Source organism: Theobroma umbraticum, unplaced genomic scaffold (assembly GCF_002168275.2).
Source record: "Theobroma umbraticum cultivar Fairchild unplaced genomic scaffold, ASM216827v3 scaffold_86.0, whole genome shotgun sequence".
In the NCBI taxonomy this organism is placed as follows: Eukaryota; Viridiplantae; Streptophyta; class Magnoliopsida; order Malvales; family Malvaceae; genus Theobroma; species Theobroma umbraticum.
The window spans coordinates 2,540,811-2,554,948 of NW_018397263.1; the positions used below are offsets into that span (position 1 = coordinate 2,540,811).

A 14,138-nucleotide genomic window follows, 5' to 3' on the forward strand; every position below is an offset into this window, starting at 1 on the left:
TTCTCAGCAGGGCGGTGCTCAGCTTCTTCTTCTTTATCTACAGACTGCGAAGCTTAAAGCTCTAGCTTTTGAACGCACATTCTCTATAAAGCAACCAAGCAAACACACACATACCCAGAAGAACGAACCTAATAATGTGTAAGATTACGTTGTAGAGCAAAACAATAGTTACATTTCCGTCAATGGAAGCTGCAAGGAATTTGCTTTCTGCTCCTCCTACTTTTTCGACAAGAACCCAACTCAAAAGTTCTGTCTTTTCAACACCATCTTCTTCAGGTAACATTTATTTCTAGTATCGGGGACAGTTTTTTTTACTTTTGTTGTTTGTAATCATTAGTTTAATACCCAGTTTAGAATTACTCCGATAGTCTACTTGTTGTGTGGCTAGAGTGTTCGATGTTCTGTTTGTTAGATTAACTTCCTTGGGGGTTTTTTTTTTGGAAGCATTTTTGTTCTTTAAGGATATGTCGCAATGATTGTTGGTCTTAAAAATGGGAATTATGCATATGGTATGGTAGAACTGAAACTTACTGTTACTTCATTGGTCAATTTGCTTTTAAGTTAAATGCATAAATTAAACTCTTTTATATTTTCTGATATATGGTGTAGTTGTTGTATTTATATAACTTCCGGGTTTTTGATTAAATTATGTATGTTTATGGAGATATAGATAGATAGAAAACTGTCTATATGTGGTTATGCATGAATGTATGTGTTTTGCTCTCAAGTTCTTACAAATAATGATATTTAAGTTATGAATGACAATATATGTATCAATTATGCAGTTTTGATGTTTCATGAGCAAGCAGCTCCTTCAGCAACTTCTATTTCGATTACTTCTGTAGCTAGGCATTTTCCTACATCAGTTCTTTTACAAGAGCAGCGTGATGACTATAGACCTCTGCCTGTCTTGCACTTCTTTAAGGAAGATAAAGCATACCCGGTGAGATTGTTGTTTTATCTATGCAGAACATATACAGAAACGCAGACTTACCTTTTATGTTCTTTTTGTGGTCATTTTGTTAATATCTTTTCTCAATATTTGTTTGGAAACTCCTTACTTAGATATCATTATTTACTTGATTACAGGGAGCAACAGACAAACAGCAGATTGAGAATGGGCCATCACTTAATGAAGAGAAGGCCTCCTACAACTTTGGCGAGTTGGGATTTGAAAAGAAATTGCTCCAGTGGCCTGATTTAACGCAATTGTAAATGAACTAAATCTCATCTATTGATTTCTTCCGGCATGAAATATCCCTGTGACTGTAATCTCTTTCCCCCTGAATTCCAGCCTCATGTACTGCTTTAATTGTTTTTTTCAATCTCAGATTGTCACTTTTGGAATCAGAGGAGAATCCATTATCTACTTCGAATATGCAGTTTGTTGCAACTGATACCAAGGAGATTATGGATGTTGAACCAAGTAATATAGTTGCCCTTGCTAAGAAGGCTTTGTCAGCATCTAAACAAGCTGCATCATTGGCTGAGGACCTCAAATTAGATCTTGATGATTCACTTTCTAATAGGTTAGTTTCTATATTGTCTTCCTAGTTTTATTCATATTCTAGGTTAATCCGTTGAGGACTGATATCTAATGCTATTGCAGTTTGGGGTCTGCTAATTCGTCTACTTTGCCAGTTGAGGAGGAGGAAGTAGTTACTGTTAGGTCAACCAGACGTTTAGAGAGACAGTCTAAACGAAGGAGGGTGCAACCTAAAGTTACAATTCGTGAGACCTACAGTTCACGAAGGACGGATGTAAGAAGAAAGTTGAGTAAAGGCTTTGATCCTAATGATTCCCTTCGATTGTTCTTGTGGGGTCCTGAGACAAAACAACTCTTGACTGCTAAAGAAGAGTCTGAATTGAGTAATCAAGTACAGGTACCTTTTTCAATCCTGCCTTAAAGCATGGAAATAAGGAATTTTTTGTTTGTTAAATGCCTTATTCATGGTGCTTGTAACACCTACAGGATTTGATGAGATTAGAGAAGGTGAAGAGTAAGCTTCAATCTCAGTTCGGGCGTGAACCAACCTTGGTTGAATGGGCTGAAGCCACAGGTCTTAGTTGTTCAGCCTTGCAGGCAGAACTCCACTCTGGAAACAGCAGTCGGGATAAATTGATCTATGCGAATTTGCGCATGGTGGTTCACATTGCTAAACAATATCAGGGCCGTGGTCTTAGCCTTCAGGATCTGCTGCAGGAGGGAAGTATGGGTCTTATGAAAAGTGTTGAGAGGTTCAAACCACAAGTTGGATGCCGATTTGCCACCTATGCCTATTGGTGGATAAGGCAAACAATTAGGAAGTCCATAATGCAACATTCCAGAACCATTCGTTTGCCGGTACTTATAATTTTCATCTCTTTCTAATTTCTAATTTCAAAAATGAAGTTTATGCTTGCTGGCATGTATGCCACCTACACATGGAGCCACGTTATGTTTGAAAATATGCAGTCTGTCCCATTGCATTCTAGTTCTTTACCAACATGATAATGTTGGAGAGGACCATATCTCTTAAAGTAGCTGGAAATCTTATAAGTTTATCATATATGTTTTAGTCAGACACATTTTTATTATATTATTGAGATATATTATACAAGTGAAGAACCTATATATTGTTCTCAGGAGAGTGTGCATACCCTTTTGAGCAAAGTATTGGATGCAAAAAAATCATACATTCGAGAAGGAAATCATTGTCCTTCCAAAGAAGAACTAGCAAGACATGTTGGAATTACAGTTGAGAAGTTGGATAAGTTGCTATTCACAACAAGGATGCCACTTTCTATGCAACAATCTGTGTGGGCGGACCAGGATACCACCTTTCAGGTAATGCTTTCATTTTACCTTGATTCCCATGTGGTAGGATTTATTGATTAAAAATGTGAATTTGACCAAATACAGGGAAATTGTGGTGCAACAAGGATGCCACTCATTTACAAATTTTAAAGAATTTCCTAAATATGTAGCTTTAAACCCGGCCATCCTATACTAATTCTTGGTTCTTGTCGTGGTCACAGGAGGTAACGCCAGATACTGGTATTGAGATCCCAGATGTTAGTGTGGCAAAGCAACTGATGAGGCAGCATGTGCGCAACCTTCTAAGTGTTCTCAGCCCGAAAGAAAGGAGGATAATCAGGCTAAGGTTTGGTATTGAAGAAAGCAAGGAGAATTCTCTGTCTGAGATAGGAAACATGTTCGGATTATCTAAGGAAAGGGTGAGGCAGCTAGAGAGCCGGGCGTTATACAAGCTCAAGCAATGCCTCAACAAACATGGACTTGGTGCATATGTAGATTTGCTTGTTTAGATATTGAAACACAGACATATTCTCTTTAGATTCATCGGTTCATCCAAGGGCAAGAGTGAAATCCGTTAAGCTTATGGCAGCTGAAGGGTATGGCCTAAAGCCTTCAACCGCTTAAAATGCTTCCACATTGTAATCTGACAATGATGTTTTTTTGTTAATAAAATAAATTGTATCCCTGTAGTGTAGTCTTACGTATAAATAGCTGAGTTTTAAACCAAATTCCTAAATTTAAAAAATTCAAGTAAAAAAGTGATAGTTCAAAAAAAAGTTAAATTATGTACGAACATTGTATTTTCTTATTAATGTGGTATTGAATATGATGATTTATTAAACATGATGTGTTATTTTTATTTGTTTTATAATATATTTTTACTGTTTTAAATTATGAGGCACATAAATTTAATTTTTCTCTTTCGACAACACTCTTTCTTTAAATTCTAAAAACCTATTTATTTTTTTGATTTGTTTGTTTTTCATTTCTGTTTAAAATCATTGGCTCATATTGGATAATTTTATATTCATATTGTAATCTCATCATATTCAATATCATATTAATTAGAAAATAACACATCCATATTAATATAAATAATAAATTTTTTTAATCTATTGAAAAGATATTGTCTATTTTGAAAAGTATATAATTCTATTTTTATAAATTATTATATAAAGATTAAATTTACCCTTTTTATAGAATGAAAAAACTAATGGTATAATCTGACTTTTATAAAACAAAAAAATGGAGAGGAAACGACGTCGGTTGGAGGACTGAAAGGGGGCGGACAGAGCTCCCGTCAAGAACATAAAGAGCTCTAGGGAGGGAGAAATCAAACAGGAGTAGATCTCAAAACAAGCTCATGTAAATTCCTATCATTGAATAGCGATGTCAACTGAAAAACTCTCCCAAATATTGAAGGAAGCCGTCTCCAGTAACCGAACTTCACTAACAAACCAAAAAACAGCAGCAAAAATCAGTACAATCCTCATAAAATCCGGCATTAAACCCTTTAAAACCAACCCATCTCTGCTCTCTAATCTCGACTCAAACGTAACCAGCCTCGTTCTCTCAAACCCAAATCTCCCTCTTCATTCTTGTACCCTCTTCTTCAACTTTTTAAAAACAAACCTTTCTCTTACTTCCCAAAAACCCAGTCTTAAAACGCATATAACCATCATTCTAAGACTGTACAAAGCTGGAAAATTCAAAGAAATAAAAGAAGTATTGAAGTTTATCATCTTTGATGATAATCTTAGATACCCAGTTGAGGAAATGATTTCTCTAGTTGGTTTCGAGTGTAACGACTCAAACTTTCTTGAAAAGTTTTGTGACTTGTATTTTAGAGTTTGTGTAGATAACAAAATGTTTGAAGAGGCAAATGGGGTTTTCGGCTACATGGAGAAAATGGGTTTTAAGATTGATGAAAGGTCTTGCATTATGTATTTGATCGCATTGAAGAAGTGTGATAAAGGTGATTCAATTTTGGGGGTTTTTAGAAGAATGGTTGAGTCTGGTGTGGAAGTCAGTGTTTATTCTATGACAATTGCGATTGATGGACTGTGTAATAGAGGGGAAGTTGAGAAAGGTAGAGAGTTGATGAATGAAATGGTTAATAAAGGGGTTAAAGCTAATGTTATTACTTATAATACAATTTTAAATGCATACATTAAAAGGAAGGATTTTGGGGTTGTTACTGAGGTTTTGAGGTTGATGGAGAAGGAGAATGTGGAGTATAATGCAGCCACATATACTATTTTGATTGAGTATTTAGGAATTGTTGGTAAGCATGAAGATGTTGAGAAGCTGTTTGATGAAATGCGTGAGAGAAGGGTGGAAATGGATGTTCATCTTTACACTTCTATGATTAGTTGGCACTGTAGAAGAGGGAATATTAAGAGGGCTGTTTCGTTGTTTGATGACTTGACTGAGAAAGGCCTTGTTCCGAATGCACATGTTTATGGCGCTTTAATTGATGGTCTCTGCAAGACTGATCAGATGGAGGCAGCTCAGATGATGGTAAATGATATGCAAAGTCAAGGGATTGATGTAAATCAGGTGGTATTTAATACACTTCTACATGGGTATTGCAGAAAGGGGATGATGGATGATGCTTTGAGTCTACTGGCTGCGATGGAGAAGAAAGGGTTGCAGCCTGATGTGTTTACTTACAACACAATCGCTAGTGGGATGAGTAAATTGAAACGACATGAGGACGCAAAGAGATGGTTGTTCATGATGGTAGAAAAGGGAGTTACTCCTAACGCCGTCAACTTCACTACTTTGATTGATATTCACTGCAAAGAAGGGAACTTTGTCGAGGCAAAGAGGCTATTTCAACAGATGGAGACAAGGGGAGAGAGGCCTGATACCATTACACACAATGCTCTCATTGATGGATATACCAAGAAGGGGAAACTGAAGGATGCTTATAAGCTAAGGGATGAGATGGAAGCCAAGGGGAGAATTCCAGACGTATACACATACACATCACTTGTGCATGGTGAATGTATCTTTGGAAAGGTAGATGAGGCAATGAGACTGTTTAATGAAATGCATCAGAGGGGTCTAGTTCCAAATGTAGTCACCTATACAGCAATTATTTCAGGGTTGTCTAAGGAAGGCAGATCAGATGAAGCTTTTAGATTGTACAATGAGATGATCAATGTGGGCCATATGCCTGATCAAAGAGTTTATAGCTCACTTGTGGGTAGCCTTCATACAGTCAGGGGCCAATAGTTCTGATTGCACTTAATGTTTGCTTCAATTGTGGTGATTGGACGGTCCTTGACCTTGCTGTTCTTTTTCTAGTGGTATGTAGTTTAGACGTCACAATATGCAGCTTGGTGCTAACAAAATCTCAACCTATCTTCTGGATGACGTATATTACCATCCGGATGCCAGGACTTTAACCAAAGACCATTCTTGTTGAAGAAAAATGCGTGTGAACGGATATACTTGCCAAATCATGTTGCCCAGTATAGTTTGAAAGCAAGCACAGCGGAACTTGAGGTTAGTTCAAAACAAATGCATGTGGGATTTTCATTTTAGAAACTTGTTAAGGTGGCTAGTATTGTCAGTCTTTGGGTTCTGCTGCAGGCTTCATTGGGATGTTGGTCATCACATCCTGCTGCCATGGATGCTGCACCTGGGAAGTACTTGTTAACAGTGGGCAATCAAATTATATGGCTTTGGAATCCATGCAAGTTTGTGTCCTTATTGACCTCTATCGTTTATGTGACTAAATTATATGCAGCTTGGATTGCATTAGACTTGATGTTTTTGCTGAAGAGTGTTTGCTTGCTGAGAGAAGTAAGTTCAGTAGATGAGGAGGATCTGAGAGAAACAGAAACACCAAATTTTATTATGAATTTCTCATGGTTGTAATTGCTTACCCATAAACAAGATTCACCCCGTTCTCAGGCACTAATTATGTGTAGATGGTTCGATAGTGGAAACTGCTACACTATAGATGAAGCTATTCCCAAGTATGTTTGTCTGTTTTAGCCTCTTCACTTCTACACCCTCCTTCTAGGCAGCAAGGTGTAAGTTGGGGTGCCTGAATAACCAAAGTCTTTATACAGAGGAATTGAACTTGAGCCGTGTAATAGTCTAATGGAGAACCTTAGGTAGCTCCATTCTCATGTGTGAATCAAGATAGAAGATCCTTTTATCTTTTTGAAACTGCAGTGAAGACCTTGCTTATGATATTTTTTGTATTGCCACCTGATACGACAGACAAAATGATGATGACTGCAAATCACTCACGGAAGGAAGTTGCAGAGGATGTTGAGGATGCTGTACTAACTTTGGTGAATAAGTATTATATATCTGTTTCAGGAAATGTCTAAGCTTTCAAAAGATTCTAAAGGATAGGAACTGTCAGTTGCTCATCTGTGATTAGGTATGACAGACAGGAGGGATCATGAGATGAATGACCCTGGAACCACAGAAGGAATGGGATGCCTCCTAAGGGTGTACTCTAAAAGGCAAGCTGATGAACTTATCTATAACTTTGTCTAACAAAAATTGGCATTTTAGACTTGCTTCGTTGGTCTTACTCAACCTGCATATTGCAAATGTGTATGAAATTTTGTCCTGGAGCTCCTAGTGTACATGTATTTCAATGAAGGTCCTTTTTTTTTTCCGGATAATTTCCCTGAAGGGCCTTATGTTAGCATATATATAACTAGTTATTACCGCTGCTGCTATTTCTGTCTTTGTGACGTGTAAAAACTTGATGCAGTACTATCAGAATCAGTGGTTTTTGTTTGTGGTCAGTCCTCAGAAAACCTATATTCAATTAAACCACATTGAGTAGTTATTAAACGTACTTAAGGCATCTGTGTGAGGTTAATTCTGTTCCTAAGCTGATGTATGGCAGTCAAGGCTGCTTTCTGCAATCATTTTGGTTCTGGTAAGAATTGTTAATTTGGTATAGTTTCGCAGCGGACTAGCTTCATCGCAGTTCCAGAAGTCTTAAGACATTTGGGAATTGATTCAGCGTCAGCATCTTAGCTCTTGTAGCCATGTTGATGTTTCAAGGAACAGACCAGCTGGTGAAATTGTACAGAGGTATCTGTTTCTGGTCTGTGATCTAACTCATATAAAAAGTGTATCTTACGCTGAAATTCGGAGCATTTTGCAGTTCATACATATAGAGCTATATACAAGAGTGTAGAATAATTGAATAATAATAATATGACCACAAGTTAGTCAAATTATACTTTAACAGTCGGACTTGCTTATCAAAGTATTTCGTAAATTTGCAGCAAAAGCTTATCTGGGGTCTATTCAAAGATTTAACTGAACGGCACATCAAAGAGCCAAAGATCTGGCCTTTCCTTATTGGCCAGTGATCTTGGTTAGATCTACGACCTTTCTCACAAAACTGCAGATCATCAAGTATCCAGTGTCTTTACATTTTCTGATTATATGCACCTCTTCTAAGTTTAAGCAAAACTCTCTACGGTCTTCACAAAAAAATGCGCGGCATAACCATCCCAGCTCCATGTCTTCTTCTTTTCCCTTCATGTCACCAGGTCACCTTATCCCCATGATCGACATGGCCAGACTCGTTGCCACCCATAGCTCCAAGGCCACCGTAATCACCACCCCACGAAACATATATCTCCCGCTTCCAAACATTCCTCAACCGAGACCATCAATCTGGTAACCTCCATATCAACCTCCAGACATTATATTTGCATTTCTCCGCCGTAGACCTACTTGAAACTAGTGGGACCCTTGACTCACTTTCATCAAGATACCTTTCGTACAATTTCAGCAGAGCAATCATGACGCTGCAGCTTCAGGCCGATGACCTTATCTCTCAATACAAACCTGATGCCATCATATCTGACCAAAATATCCCGTGGACGGCTGAGATTGCCCAAAATTACGGTATCCCACGTCTAGTTTTCCATGGGACATGCTGCTTGAATCTCTCTTTGCTTAACGATTGCAGCTAGCCAGAGTAAGCAAAAGCTAAGTGTGAACTCAGAGACCGAGTCCTTTCTAGTTTCTAGTACCTCGTTTACCTGACCCTGTTTATTCACCAAGTCTCGCATGCCAGACCGGTTCTTTGGCAACTTGGGGTTAAATGATTTTTATGGTAAGTTCACAAAAGCTGGGCGAAACACATACGCTACTGTGGCTAACACCTTCCATGAGATTGAACCAGAATAAATCAAACACTAGGAGAAAATAAATGGAAAACGAATATACCCAGTTTCATTCTTCAATACAATGGATCTTGAATAACAGAGAGAGGAAACAAAGCTTCCACAGATAAAGACCTAGTGTCTCTTATGGCTCGACTCGAAAGAACCTAATTCTGTACTTTATGTTTGCTTTGGGAGTTTATGTGAGTTTGCTGAGCCACAGCTTTTGGAGATAGCTTTTGGCCTTGCAGCTTCAAGGTTTCTTTCATTTGGGTTATCAACGATGATAAAGGTCACATCTTTGAATAAAAAGTTAAAAGATAGAGGCCTTATTGTAAATGGTTGGACTCCTGAGATTCTTATATTGAACCACCCAGCAGTTGGTGGAATATTCATGACTCACTGTGGGTGGAACTCAGTGTTGGAATCGGCGAGTTCAGGTGTGCCACTCATTATTCTTGTTTTTAATTTTTCTTCGACGTAATTATAAAACATATATAGTAATCTTTCTCAAGCTAGATTGATATGAGAAAATAGCAAAGATATGGTTACTCATATTTCTTGCATCAAATATAAATCGAGTGTCAAATATTCTCTGTGTCCCAACCAATGAGACCTTTATTACATTATGTAAGAAGCTGTTTTCTTGTCGACAAAAAGTGGTTGCAATCAAAGCTTTTTGAGAATTTCAACTAGATGAACATGTCAGATTCTACATGAACAAGTCAGACGTGGAAGAGAGGTCTCCAACCTACCCATTGATTGTGACTTAACAACAGGCTTCGTGGATGTAGAACAGTAGAAGGCATCTCTTGTCATTATCAAAAGTATTTCTCATTTCGAAGTCTTTTTTCTTTTTCTCCATAGATATTAAGCATCTATGTTCCTCTGAAGTTTTGAAGTAAGCGCCACCTGTCACCTAGCATTATAAGTTTCTTCTCTTCTGAGAACAATTTTTACCTTCTAAATAAAAAATCAACCAGGTTCAAATTTAACCTGAAGTTCATGACCTTCTGAAATTTCGGAAATGCAGCATTTTTAGAATGGAAAGTCATTATTACCCATTTCCTGAGACAAGTTAGAGAATGAAAATAGTACTGATCAGTTTTGGTTCTCCAGGCAAATGTTGGCAGAGACATTAATTGTTAGATATCATAACATGTCAAAAAGTACACAACATTGTTAGGTGAGCAGATCATGCAATAATTGATTTCTTATTTGCACCAGATATAGTTTCCTGGATAAATCAAATCCTTAAAATGGTTCAGTCTTTACTTAAAATCAAGAATAATATATATAGTTGCAGACACTGGAATCATGATCTTAATGAGCACAAAGACAGCAACCATTACAAAATCACAAGGCCTTCTCATCAGAGATAGAGAACATGTATCTAAAAATTCCATGCAGAAATGAACAAAGGATTAAGCTCATTTCAATCAGTCTGCATTTTTAAAAGGTGTAAAATACCCTTTAAAACCCCATCTTGTTGCTCTTTGATCATAGCATTAATTCTATTTGACATAGGTAAAGTCAAAATTACTAGCCATACAAATATTACACTCACTTTATCAGCAAATCGTCTATAAGTTGAGGGACTGCCCACAAGAAGTGGAAAAGAAAAGAAATATTTAGGGTTGAAAGACTATAACAATTCAGGTTTAAATGTTGAACTCTTTATGTTTGGCAGTCCAAACCAATAACATGTCGAAGAAGAAAACAGAAAACACAATAAGACTTTAAAATACATATAGAATGCATGAAATAATTTTAAGGGTAGGATTAAAGGAGGAACCATATATATGAATCAGAAAAACTAGGTACTACATGAACACATATACTGCTTTGTTCTTTCTGTCTATGTATGTAAGAAGTAGAACCCAAATCCCGTTTGGATTTGTTCCTTAGTTAAGGAAGCAGAAGATAGTAATATATGAATCAGACATATGACGTTGATTAATAAAATAGTCCCCTTTCACTTTAAATATCCTCTCTCTACATATTGGAAATTAAAGGTCCATATATATTGGCCCAAAAAATAGTAATATATGGAAGGGGAGATATCATTAATTGTGATATATAATCAATGTTGGGAATTTTTTTTTCTCAATCAATCAAAGATTTTATTGATAATGAATATGATTATAAAAGGTAGCAACTGCTACTCAGAGAGAGAAACAGTGGCGTTGTCTGTTAAACGGACTAAAACAAGATGACTCTTATCAAAAAAGGTCTCCACATCATGAAACAGAAAACAAGTAGAGCAAACTAAGACAGAAAAAAATTTGATCAAAGATGAAGGGATGCCCCCTATCCTCTGTATTGTGATAGCATCAAAGCAAAAACAAACATACAATAAATGAAAAGGAGCAAATTATGTGAAGAGAACATACTTAAAAGCAGATTGCAATAGTCATCACCACCAAGCAGAAAAAGTAAAATTCCTGTCAACCCCATACTTGGCTAAGGAATTTGCTAAGATATTACCTTCCCTTAGAATGTGTGAGAGAGTCACATGACCAAGTGAGTGTAGGAAAACGTCAATTTCATTTAAGACATGTCAAAAATTTCAAGGTTGCTGTGATTCATTATTAATCCATGAGAGAGTAATCTTTAAGTCAAATTCGATGATCAAGTTAGACCCGTTATAAGGAGATGAGGCAACAAAGCTCAAAGCATAAAGGATGGCCATAAGCTTAGCAAAGTTAGACTCTTGGCAACCAAGCAGGCCGAAGAAAACCCCAACAACAAATCCGTCGGAATTCCTAAGGACACCACCACAATCGGTCAGCCTTCGTTTATCTTTAGTAGAGCTGTCAACATTGAATTTGAGATCACTATCCTTGGGGAGCTGCCATGAGACGCCTAGTGTGTATATAGGAGTCGATGAGAGTAGATAATAACATAGGAGAAGACATGTGTGCACATAGTTAAGTATAATGAGAGTAGATGGTAAAGAATACCCAAAAAGTGAGAAAAAAAAATGATGTATGTAATTATTATATAGATATATTTCATCCTTCCATCATAAGTCAGGATTTGGCTACTAGAGTTTACAAAAAGTAAACATAATTTATGTCAACATGTAGTGGAAACATATTTGAATTATAAGAAATATTTGTTAAGCAAATGAATATTATTCCATGTTTAGTGCTTCAAAGTTGGTGTACTTATACTAATACTAGTACTGCTACTGCAGAAGCAATCTTAAACAAGTCTTGAAGATTTGGATGGCAAATTAAGGGCATCTCACCTGGAGTAGCAGCAATTAACGGTTGGAATGTGCAATCAGCTGTAAACCACGGAAGCAACTCTAGGAAGGTGCCAATGAACAGCATGATTGACAGATGAACAGAGAGGACCATCAATTAAAATTTTTGCAGCGCAGCAGAGAGATCAGATCAGATCAGAAAGGTTGCCCCACTGATCTCAGTGGATGATGAATGGGGAGATAGTACCAAGGACGACATTGATGGCATGCATAATTACAATGAAAAAGGTTTCTAGAAACAGAAAAACTCATTTGTTCATAAAAATCTTGATATAAACCAATTAGAAAATCATGAACCTTCAAAAGTAAGGTATGGGGTTAATACCTGGGAATTTAAGATTATCATCACTTTGTTTTGATGCTTATAAGAAGAAAGGATTATGATTGATATATATATATATATATATATCTAGCTACATCAGTATCGGCCGAATGCAAAAAACTTGAATCAAATAATTAACCATTATATTATGCAGTAAGTTACAGATATGTAGAGTGAGTGAGAGCAAAGTCTTCTCACTTTATTATTCCTGATAATTACAGGCTTAGATGTTTCTAACTCCAAGGCCAGTGAGATTTCAATCCCATCTTCATGATGCCAAGCTTCAACTCGTCCATCTGCCATTCAAATTTATATACTCACTTGAAAAGAACATAAATCCTGAATCAACAAGCAAAAGAAAGAAACATACCTAGGAAGGATTAGATTTAGATCCAAGTGGTATATATACCGCCAATAGATACCCTTTGAATTTATTGGTAATATTGGGAGAGAAACCACCATGTTGGGATGGAAAGGAGAAGAAGCCGATCAAAGTTCTCCATCTAGCCATTCATTGCCAATGCAGCATCATCAGGATTCTCAGGCCAAAACCATATAATATATATATACATATATATATGTACGTTGCATGTGAATCTTGATGATGCCACATTTGCAAACAACGACTGCCTCTCGATTTGTGCACAAAAATTAACCAAAAGAAGAATCTATAGATTAAATTTTATCAACTAGCTGTAGCCAGATTAATTAAAACTTGTTTCTATAGATTGGAAATACCAATTCCTTATGTAAAAACACCATGCACCAGGCAAAGTTGAGATAGAGATAACTAGTATAAATATAAAGCTCCATGGATTAGATCTTAGTCTAGAGGAATATTAAGAACGTACCCTAAGAGAAAACCCTAATTTAATCAACCAAAATGATTAAATTCAAGAAAAAACAAAAGAAAAATACTTACTTAAAATGCAGACTATATTTCAATGCTGCCAATTACAATTCATGAAGTGCCACATGAAATTTAGACATATAGATCTGACTCTACCATATATCTATAAATCTGAAAAAAGACTCAATGTTGCTATTTGAAAACCTATTAAGATTCAAAAGAAGAGAAAAGGAAAGACCAGAGAACACAGGCTGTTGTGAAGTAGAAAGAGCAAAGACAAAGCAAAGCATAATGAAAGGAACAAAGGAAAGAATAACACTAGACTGGTTTTGATCACGAAAATTGAGTATCAGGGTTGAAGCTAGCTATAGCTTCTTCTGTGTGCGTGTGAAGGAGAGAGAAAGAGAGAGCGTGAAGTGAACCTAGACCAATATTATTGGACCCTGAACAGTGGAGAGGACATATCATATGTATGCAATGCTTCATGTCGTGTCCCAATAGAAACTTGCCGTGTCAACAAAGCTATTACCATAAAACAACAATAATTATTGATAATTAATAATTACCGTATACTCATTACAAATTTCTTGATAACGGCCTGTTGGATTAATATGCCTTTATTCTCCACCACTTGAACACAACTTGTCATTTGCTTTCAATGGAGTTAAACAGCCTTTTAGCCCTCTTGGATTAATTCAATCATAATCATCATATTATATATATATATATATATA

The 14,138-nt window shown here is 36.6% G+C and overlaps 3 protein-coding genes and 1 long non-coding RNA gene across 5 annotated transcripts; 3 read left to right on the forward strand and 1 right to left on the reverse strand.

The window, feature by feature from the left end:
* On the forward strand, nt 1-3,486 carry SIGF (RNApolymerase sigma-subunit F). The gene is made up of 8 exons (XM_021433683.1): nt 1-276; nt 786-943; nt 1,090-1,211; nt 1,332-1,529; nt 1,610-1,883; nt 1,973-2,344; nt 2,627-2,827; nt 3,019-3,486. Exons 1-8 carry the CDS (start codon nt 183-185, stop codon nt 3,304-3,306), a joined length of 1,707 nt encoding a protein of 568 aa, XP_021289358.1. The 5' UTR covers nt 1-182; the 3' UTR covers nt 3,307-3,486.
* Nucleotides 3,487-4,152: 666 nt separating this feature from the next.
* Nucleotides 4,153-7,796, forward strand: LOC110420326 (Pentatricopeptide repeat (PPR-like) superfamily protein). The gene is given in 3 exon segments (XM_021433600.2): nt 4,153-6,022; nt 6,024-6,310; nt 6,398-7,796. Coding segments are annotated over 2 exon segments (1,866 nt in total). The 5' UTR covers nt 4,153-4,186; the 3' UTR covers nt 6,054-6,310; nt 6,398-7,796.
* Nucleotides 7,797-7,807: 11 nt separating this feature from the next.
* LOC149526919 (putative UDP-glucosyl transferase 73B6) lies at nt 7,808-9,445 on the forward strand. Its single transcript, XM_089784287.1, has 2 exons — nt 7,808-8,471; nt 9,101-9,445. The coding sequence occupies exons 1-2, from the start codon at nt 8,310-8,312 to the stop codon at nt 9,443-9,445; spliced, it is 507 nt and encodes a 168-aa protein (XP_089640413.1). The 5' UTR covers nt 7,808-8,309.
* A 55-nt stretch (nt 9,446-9,500) lies between these two features.
* LOC110420371 (uncharacterized) lies at nt 9,501-13,820 on the reverse strand. Of its 2 annotated transcripts, XR_002445533.1 has the most exons (4): nt 12,925-13,820; nt 12,215-12,850; nt 9,958-11,826; nt 9,501-9,873 (listed from the first exon to the last, which is right to left on the reverse strand). It is a non-coding gene; the product is annotated as an uncharacterized LOC110420371 (long non-coding RNA). The 2 variants fall into 2 exon arrangements; XR_002445532.1 differs by having other exon boundaries at nt 9,958-12,850.
* Between the last annotated feature and the right edge of the window lie 318 nt (nt 13,821-14,138).

Bases quoted from the DNA above. Each gene is read 5' to 3' on its own strand.
- SIGF (XM_021433683.1), top strand. From the start codon at position 183: ATGGAAGCTGCAAGGAATTTGCTTTCTGCTCCTCCTACTTTTTCGACA. The intron at 1,530-1,609 runs GTTAGTTTCTAT...ATGCTATTGCAG, and splicing joins GATGATTCACTTTCTAATAG to TTTGGGGTCTGCTAATTCGT. The intron at 2,345-2,626 runs GTACTTATAATT...TATTGTTCTCAG, and splicing joins CCAGAACCATTCGTTTGCCG to GAGAGTGTGCATACCCTTTT.
- LOC149526919 (XM_089784287.1), top strand. From the start codon at position 8,310: ATGTCTTCTTCTTTTCCCTTCATGTCACCAGGTCACCTTATCCCCATG. The intron at 8,472-9,100 runs TAACCTCCATAT...ATAAAGACCTAG, and splicing joins AACCGAGACCATCAATCTGG to TGTCTCTTATGGCTCGACTC.